This window comes from Lampris incognitus, chromosome 6 (assembly GCF_029633865.1).
Source record: "Lampris incognitus isolate fLamInc1 chromosome 6, fLamInc1.hap2, whole genome shotgun sequence".
Taxonomy (NCBI): Eukaryota; Metazoa; Chordata; class Actinopteri; order Lampriformes; family Lampridae; genus Lampris; species Lampris incognitus.
The window spans coordinates 36,787,757-36,797,658 of NC_079216.1; the positions used below are offsets into that span (position 1 = coordinate 36,787,757).

General features: G+C 42.1%; 1 protein-coding gene across 1 annotated transcript; it reads left to right on the top strand.

Annotated features, from left to right (window-relative positions):
* The first annotated feature begins 2,112 nt into the window (after positions 1-2,112).
* polr2c (RNA polymerase II subunit C) lies at positions 2,113-9,437 on the top strand. Its single transcript, XM_056281755.1, has 9 exons — positions 2,113-2,289; positions 4,096-4,145; positions 4,277-4,345; positions 4,476-4,528; positions 4,753-4,881; positions 7,350-7,401; positions 8,080-8,248; positions 8,368-8,442; positions 8,608-9,437. The coding sequence occupies exons 1-9, from the start codon at positions 2,204-2,206 to the stop codon at positions 8,750-8,752; spliced, it is 828 nt and encodes a 275-aa protein (XP_056137730.1). The 5' UTR covers positions 2,113-2,203; the 3' UTR covers positions 8,753-9,437.
* Positions 9,438-9,902: the final 465 nt, after the last annotated feature.

Below are 9,902 nucleotides of genomic sequence, written 5' to 3' on the forward strand. Positions count from 1 at the left end.
GCCAACCTGTGGCTCGGCTTTGATTGTTGCCGAAAGCCCGCGCAGTTCCAAATGTGCGAGGAATCTCGTTTCCCACAGTTCGTACGACCTTTCATCGCCGTCAAACAACAGCCGGCTAAATCTTTGGCTAGACATAGCGCTGGGCCCATAACCTGTTGAATTAACGTTAGCCATCCTACAGCGAATTAATTGTTTTGCCATGACATAAACATAAAGTGTGCCATTCAGGCGGAAAATGACACACACCCACACCGTGCTCTTGCGTTCGAACAAGAGAAGAATATTTATTTGACACATGCGCAGATCTATATATACAATACGGGTCCTCACAGGATCAAACAGCTGGTCATTGACAATGCGTGGATGAGACTGCATTAGATCACATGTTCAACAAGAAGGTTCTGGGTTCGAGCCCCGGGGTAGTCCAACCTTGGGGGTCGTCCCGGGTCGTCCTCTGTGTGGAGTTTGCATGTTCTCCCCATGTCTGCGTGGGTTTCCTCCGGGTGCTCCGGTTTCCTCCCACAGTCCAAAGACATGTAGGTCAGGTGACTCGGCCATACTAAATTGCCCCTAGGTATGAATGTGTGTGTGTGTGTGTGTGGGGGGGGGGGCTGTGATGGCCTGGCGGCCTGTCCAGGGTTTCTCCCCGCCTGCTGCCCAATGACTGCTGGGATAGGCTCCAGCATCCCCGCGACCCTGAGAGCAGGATAAGCAGTTCGGATAATGGATGGATGAACGGATGGATGATTGTCTGTGACTTAGCTGGTGAGTGGCTCTGTCTAGTCAAAGACCATAGAGAGCACGTAGACGTAAACGTACTCCGCGCTCTCTACGGTATAGGTCAAGTGTACATTTTGGGATGAGGTCAAAATAAAGTAGAGCAGCACGGACTTTATTTCACAAGTTGTGCACGCACTGATTGGCATCCCCCTCACCACATTTTCTTTTTATTTAACTTAGAAATTCATGACCCTGTATCGCAAGCACATGAAGAAGCTCACCAGCATACAGCTTCATCATCTCCGAAAGCTGCTGCGAATCAGATGGGAAGACAAGGTGCCCGACATGGAAGTAATGAGACGTGCTGGTACTGTCAGTGTTGAAGCCCTAATGACACCCTCCAAGCTCAGATGGGCCGGCCACGTGAGTTGAATGCAAGACAATCGCCTACCAAAAGAGGTTTTCTACGGGGAGCTGTGCCAGGAAAAAAGGAAGCAAGGAGGCCAGAAGCTATGCTTCAAAGATGTATTCAAGCGCCACATGAAGATCTGCGGCATAGATGACTCCAGCTGGGAGACAGTGGACCTGGACAGACAGAGATTGCACTCTACAGTAAGGCAATCGAGAACAGCTTTAACAAAAGAGACAAGAAGCCTATGATAGGCCCACCATGCAAGACATAACAGATCAACTCAAACAACATTTATCTGTGACAAATGCGGACGATAGTGTCGCTCTAATTCAGGCCTGTTGGCCCACAGGCGTGCTTGACGATTTTAAACTGCATCACAGTCATCATCGTTTCGATGTATCCTGTTTTAATGTTATATCCTTCTGTCACTAAGATGTGTCACTTTTTTTCCCTTTTTCAACATGGTGATGCTGGTCGCATGGCTCAGGTCCTGGACTGTTCTGGTGGCGTCTGGATACTGCTTGGCATCCTCCTCATATTCTTCATATATTTAGTAATTTCATTACAATTCTGTTATCCTATTTCAATTGTTGTATTCTGTAAATTGTGTAAACACAACATCCCATGCGCATTGTCTGTCTTTGGAGAGAGATCTCTCTGTCGCTCCCTGAGATTTCTTCTATTTTTTCCTCCCTGTTATTTTTTTTTTTAGGGGGTTGTTCCTTATCCGATGCGAGGGTCTAGGGCATGATGTTGTGTTGCTGTAATGCACATGTTGTGACAGCTGCGTTAGTGCCAATGTGTCGGTGGAGGCCAGATCTGGCCCGCGGGCCGCTTATTGGGGTTCAGTGTGCGTAAACCTTCATTTGAATTTTCTTAGATCTAGTGACGATTTTGGCGGTAAACGAGGCATTTATTTTGAAAGACGGCTCTGACCCGGAAGTTAAATGAAGACTCTCTGCCCAATCAGGCGACGGTCACTATGTTGCGAGTCATCAAGTCAAAATAACAGTAGTAGTGGTGTGAGTACGGTTCTCGCAACCAATATTGTCATATTTAACATACTTCGTCATGCCGTATGCTAACCAGCCGACGGTGAAAATTACAGAACTGACAGACGAGAATGTTAAGTTCGTCATCGAGAATACCGATTTGGCGTGAGTACAAGAATTTTCCATTCAAATGCGTTCTCTGAGCTGTGCGGGGCCCTTGTTATTCTCGGTACCAAAACACGACGTGATGAGGGTTAAAAACCATTAACTATAGTCGCAAAGTATGTTATCTGTAAATCAAGATAAAACGATTTATCTTGATTCTTTATAATTAAATGTCATTGTGCCTTTTTAGTTTAGACGTAGCTACACTAGACTACACTACACTACACTACTAGCTACACTAGTCGTCAGTTTCATTTGTATAGCCCAATATCACAAATTACAAATTTGTCTCAAGGGGCTTTACAGCAACACAACATCCTGTCCTTAGACCCTCGCATCGGATAAGGAACAACTCCCTACAAAAAAAAAAAGCTTTAACAGGGAGAAAAAATAGGAAGAAAGCTCAGGGAGAGCACCAGAGGGATCTCTCTCCCAAAGACAATGCAACGTGCAGTGGATGTTGTGTTTACACAATTTACAGAATACAACAATTGAAAGAGGATAACAGTATAACGGAATAATTAAATATATAAAGAATATAAGGAGGATGCCAAGCAGTGTCCAAACGCCACCGGAACAGCCCAGGACCCGAGCCACGCGACCAGCATAACCATGTAAAAAAAAAAATGTAGTCACGCATTTTAGTGAGAAGGATATAACGTGCATCACTGGACTGCAAAACACTACTTTTTATTGCTGATGTTATATTTTTTATGCGTGCACCATTTTGAGGTTGACACCTGCAATTTCGTTGTGTTTGGCACAATAACAAAGTTATTGATTCTTACACATCATGACAGCATTGCTGTGGGATATTGAATGCCTCCAGCTGCACCTGTAACAGCGCAAAACCTCTGGCAAGAAATAAAATTAAATCTAATCACTGTTTATACAAACCATCACGGTCCGATCATCCATCCATCCATTATCCAAACTGCTTATCCTGCTCTCAGGGTTGCGAGGATGCTGGAGCCTATCCCAGCAGTCATTGGGCGGCAGGCAGGCAGGGAGACACCCTGGACAGGCCAGTCATTCTGTTTCAAAATTTACAATCTTATCCACCGGTATAAAACAGAATTTTCTTTTTAACTATAGAGAAAGGCCCTGGCTCATTGAAATGTTCCACCTTTATTTAATTGATATTGACACATTCATTATTAATTTGAATAGTTAAGCTGTCATCACTGTCTCAAATAAAAAACAGCATTATTTTACATGAAGCTTCAAACCTGTAGTCTAGAGTCTGAGATGGACCTAGCTGGAGAAGGTCAAGTTTGGGTTTTTTTATTGCCTCAACATGATTACAGTTTGTACATAAACACAACGCTCTAAAGAAGAAGGTGATAAAACATTTACTGACTTATGATTTATCATGATTCATTTAAATTATACCAATATGTATCCTTGTGTCTGTGTGCTTTTGGATTTTTTTTTAAAACTGCCAGTCTGGACTTGAACAGAAGCCCTTCCCACACCTGTTGACTGATTGCTTCTGTAGATGAGGAACGTGAGAGGGAGGGGGCAGTACGAGCCAGCCATCGCAAGTTTATGTAGAGAATTTGGAAAGTTAAATGTTTAATGCCACCACCTCGCCTATGCCATCGACTAATGTTGTAGATAAAAGTGATGCTGCATTCTTTCACAGCAAGGATAATCAAGTGCTCCGTGGAAGTTTACACAGTACGCACTCATACAGATTTAATGCATGAATGTCAGGCTTACTGAAAGTCATGTGTGACATTATTTAGGTGAAAGGAGCTTAACTTTTTAAATGGTGACATTGGTACGTTTTTGTGTCCACTCCAGGGTTGCAAATTCCATCCGACGAGTCTTTATGTCTGAGGTTGCCACAATAGGTAAAAAATTACATCGCATGGGTGAAAGTGCCGTTTTATCAGTTAATTATTATTATTATTATCGGTTTATAACTAATATGACACAAGAAAATTGATGCAAAACAACTCAGTGACTTGTCATTTCTATCCAGCTATTGACTGGATCCAAATTGATGCCAATTCATCTGTTCTTCATGATGAGTTCATTGCCCACAGAGTTGGTATGTATTGCTTAAAGTTTTGGGATGAGGTTTTGGTACAGTTTTTCCTGTTATTTAGTCTTTTGAAATGTAACATGGGTATGATAGTCTGTAGCTCATTGAACTAACAAGTTTTTTTTTGTGGTTTAAGGCCTCATACCTCTCACCAGTGATGACATTGTTGACAAAATGCAATACTCTAGGGTAAGTGCACTGTCACTTCAATTAAAACAAGGCAATGATGACCCAAATTTTCACACGTATCAGTTTTCCTATTGAAACTAAAAAAAAAAAGTAAGTCAACCGGTAATGGCTCTTTGATTGAACTAGGACTAATACACAAGCTATATGACACATGATGCTGCTTTAGTGACATTTTCTAGTTGATAGACTTAATTTAACATCCTTGTCTCCATCTAATCTGCTAGGACTGTACCTGTGATGATTTTTGTCCTGAGTGCTCTGTGGAGCTCACCCTGGACGTTCGATGCACAGAAGACCAGACACGTCATGTAACCTCACGTGATCTCTTGTCCAACAACCCCAGAGTCATCCCAGTAAGTTCCTCCCCACCAGAAAAAATGCTAAGCTTGGTGGCTCGGTGCACCAAGGCACATGCTCACTGTGTGGCTTTTATTACATGTCATCCCCTCTCGCATCCAATTCTCCTGTTATACCCTACAGCCGCGGTGGCTAACCATGTGCCATGGAGACCCGTATGTATGCAGGTTTTCATTCCAGCCCGACTCCACACCAGGTGATTTCACTGATACATTCTTCCTCTTTGTTGAAGGGTTACTAATCAGAATGTATCAGTGACATCACCTGGTGTGGAGTCCAGCTGGAATGAAAACCTGCATACACATGGCTCTCCATGGCACATGGTTAGCCACCCCTGCCCTATAGTAAGACATCAAATAGAAATAAAGCATGAAACGCCAACTTTAGGAAAAAGAGGTTACGTGCAAATCTGCATTTTTTTTCTAACTAAGCATAAAGTGAATGATTGAGTTTACCCATAAGTTTATAGGGGTGGGGGAAAAAATCGATTCACATAAGAATCACGATTCTTATCTTCTGAATAGATTGACAAATTCCAAAAATCGATTTTTAAAAAGATTTTTTTCCAGTCTTAAGTAGCCTCCTCGTTGCTGGCGATGTTGACTTGCCGCGGACCTGTTCCGGCTTCCGGAAAACACGACAGTGGCTAGTCAGTCGCTGCTAACATTAGGTCTTGGTAGCTTTTCTAAAAATGGAGCAGCAACAATTTCAGCTAGTCTGATCATAATTGAAGGCAAGCATTAGGGAGCATTTTGGATTTTACAATCTCCCAGGGAACAAGGAGCTTGACACGACTCATTCAATATGCAAGATTTGCAAAACGAAAGTTAAGTATTTCGGGAACACTACATATGCTAGGTCTCACATCATACACCATCATTGAAAGAAGTGGAACAACGACCTCCTGCAACATTAACAAACAACCGCACACTGTACTACTTTACCAAACTCTCAGTCAATTCTGAACAGGCAAAAAACATAACTAGATCCATCACCTGTTTCATTTCAAAAGACCTGCGCCCCTACAGCGTAGTTGACAATGAAGGCTTTAGGTTTATGATCCAGACAATTGAGCCAAAGTACGACATACCATCACATTGTTTTTTTACTGAGAAAGGTTAGGTTTGCCTTTGTATGTTCACATTATTGCAATCAATTGATACAACTTTTTCAAATATAAAAACTACATATTATATACACTTTAGTCTGCATTCATGCCATAATTTGCCACACCACCTTTCTTTGCGCACAGTGGACTGGAGTAGATCCTGAAATTAGCACCCCGATGTACCAAATGTAGAATCGATTTTGATTCAGGAATCCTTTTTTTTGGGGGGGGGGGCTTTTTCTCCCCAATTGTATCCGGCCAATTACCCCACTCCTCCAAGCCGTCCCAGTCGCTGCTCCACCTCCTCTTCCGATCTGGGGAGGGCTGCAGACTACCACATGCCTCCTCTGATACAATTGGAGTCACCAACCGCTTCTTTTCACCTGACAGTGAGGAGTTTCGCCAGGGAGACATAGCGCGTGGGAGGATCATGCTATTCCCCCCCCAGTTCCCCCTCCCCCCTGAACAGGCACCCCAACCAACCAAAGGAGGCGCTAGTGCAGCGACCAGGACACATACCCACATCCAGCTTCCCACCTGCAGACAGGGCCAATTGTGTCTGTCGGGACGCCCGACCAGATTCAGGAATCCTTATGAATCAAAAATCAATTTTGAATCAAATCGTGACCCCAAGAGTCGAAATCAAATCAAATCGTGAGATTCCGAAAGAGTCCCACCCCTAATAGTTTACCTGGGATTGCCATCCCAAAGTAAACTTATGAAGTTCTCAGAGAAAACACCAACTACAGTTTTCACCCTATCCTCTTGACTGGTATCAGAGAATGAAATTGTGGCTAAAAATGGAACCGCTTCTTGTTTTGTGAAAAAAGTTGAACTCTAGTATTTGTGCTTCCGTTCACTACCACACCAAAATGAAAGCATACCTGTCTGTCAAAAAAGGAAGTTGTTTTGTTTAAGTGTTACACTGGAATTTTTCATGATAGAACAGATTCAGAGAGATATTATAAATCTGCATGTTTAAAAAATAACATTTACTGACAGCCAGGATTAATGACCGTTCTTATAAGATGGTGTTGTGGTATAGATCTCCGCTTGTGGAACCACTAGTATGAGTGCTGTTTCTCCCTTTCTCTGTCCCTGTCTTTGCTTTCCTTCTTTCCATAAAAACAAACACAATAACACTATACAAGAATTCGTCAGATTTTTACTTGCACTACTTATCCACAGGATTTCGAAATGTTTCAGACAGCACGAATATCAGACAGAGAAGTGTTAGTTCCTCGATGTTTACCTCACCACAATGATTTGCATCTTAGTTGGTGTGTGTGTAGTTTTCTGTTCAGAATTATTTCCTCTAGAGAAAAGCGCTGATGTAGTTTCTTTTGCACTTCACAGGTGACCTCCAGGAGTCGAGACAATGATCCCAATGACTATGTTGAACAGGATGGTAAGCTTAAAGGAAAACAATCCTGATTTTCAACATCATCCCTCTGTATACTGTGTTGGAGGAATAACACTCCATAAGCAGCCATTAATACTGAGAAGTCTTATGTGCGTCTTTGAAACGCCTTCCAAATTGTGCGGAAAATTGTGTCGATGATGTCACAGCAGACAGTCTGTGAATGTGAAAACTTGCTTCCTAGTTTGTCAATAGGCTGCATTGTATAAGAAAATGCAAATAACAATGCTGCATGCAGCTGTGTAGTGTAGTATTTTTTGCATTTTTTATACAGTGCAGCCTTTCTGTAAACCTTGAATAGTTTGAAAATTCATAAATTTTTCGCCAGTGACATCACCTGCAGACACAATTTTGGTAATTGTAGAGACACACAAAAGACCGTTCAGTATAATTGCTGTTAATGGAGTGTTATTCCTCCAGTATATATGGAGATAATGTTGAAAATCATGATCGTTTCCCTTTAATTCTCTCACAGGGTGTTGATAACAATACAGGTTAGATACAAATATTCAAATGGTTTTCGGTCATTTCCTTATCTGAAGTATTTCACTATTAACTTATTATTTTCTCTTTGCACTCTCTACCCACTGTTCCTGTGTACTTCTTTCTCATTAACACCTGACCCTGTTCACGCCCTCATCCTCTTGCCCTGCATCGCCTCTACAGACATTTTGTTGGTGAAGCTTCGTAAGGGTCAGGAACTGCGGCTCAGAGCCTATGCAAAGAAGGGCTTCGGCAAGGAGCATGCCAAGTGGAACCCCACTGCAGGGGTGTCCTTTGAATATGATCCAGACAACGCACTGAGGCACACAGTGTACCCACGACCCGAAGAGTGGTGCGTCCCATTTTTTATTACTGGCGATGAATGGGTGTTAAATGCATGTATGGAGTGTTTTCCCAAGACAACCCACTTTAAAAACTGCCAGATTGACATAACTGCCCTGCTATCCACAGGCCAAAGAGTGAATACTCAGAGATTGAGGAGGATGAAGTACAAGCCCCCTACGACCCCAATGGAAAGCCAGAAAGGTGGGCAAATATTGGCTTTTTGCCTGGGGTATAAGTAACTATATCAGCATCTGAAATAATTTGTTTCCTTTCAGGCTCTGTCAAGTGTTTGATGTAGGGGTAACCAACTAAAAGTTCAACATATCAGTTATTCATCCCGTAAATGTGTGATCTCTACCCTGACAGGTTCTACTACAACGTGGAGTCCTGTGGTTCTCTGCGACCTGAGACCATTGTCATGTCGGCACTGGCTGTGCTTAAGAAGAAGCTCAGCGACCTGCAGACACAGCTAAGCCATGAGATTCAGACTGACGTTCTCACCATTAACTGAGGCCTCTTTTTGCAGCCAGGGTCTATGATCACCAAGCTTTTTATAAGGGGAGTGCTCTTTGAGAAACTCAGGTCGGATTGCTGGCATCATCGCTACACTCTTCATATTTGAACATCTTCCATGAATACTGGGCCCTCATCTGTATGTATCAGTATCTGGCTCCTCAGTAGGAGTGCCGATAAATGAACTGCGTTCTGTGGGGTGTTTCAAAATGCATGATTGTTCCTTTTGCCCAATAACTGTAGAAATCATTATAATGTCTTTTTGAGTAAATAATAATTACAGTAATGATAATTACATGAAAAAAATCCCCTTCTATGTTTAATTTCAAAAGTTATTAAAGTTTCTAAAATTTCCAAGAATTGTATGTTTTTAAGTTTTCTGGCCGACTTGGTAAACCTGCTTCTTGAAATTCCTCCAGGTAGCCATTATCATCTTACTTATTGTTATCTCAAAGGGAAAAATTGCTCAAAACATGTCTAATGTGTGTCAATCCATGTACAGTTAGGTGTGGCACACACACTTCAGGTCTTGGCCCTTGTGCTATTTGCTGATACGTACCATCGGATCTTTTTTCTTTTTTAGTCTTCAGTTTTGTGTCAAAATGTAATTAGTTTCACTTTGTTGTTAGTGAAATACTTTGGTTTTTGAAAGAATCTTTGCTTTTTCAATAAAATAGCTTTGAAAGGAAGTCATTGTCCATTTAATCACGTTAAATCCCATCTTTAAGCACTGCTCATGCTTAGTTTTAATTTAGTCTATTTGCATAAGAAATGCTAAAGCACAAAAAACGATTATTAGGCCAGGTGAAACAGAAACTCCCAAGAAATTTATGAAACCGATTCCCTCCCAAAAGGAACAAGCATAAAGAAAACAGAACAATGATTTCCATCATTTACACACATAGAACTCACACTGCGTATCAGCACTGAGGCGGTTTGTTTGATCTGACAGCCCTGGGAGGATCTTCAAACTAGCAATCTGCATTCAAACTACTCAAATACCGTGTCTCCACTGAAGGCAAAATGTAATTCGTTTCTCAAAGCCGATCTTTGGGGCTGCACAATGTCCACAACTATTCCAAAGCGATCAGGAAAGGCATCAACCTCTTCACATTGGTTGCTGTGGCAATGTCATCTGTGTGTACAAA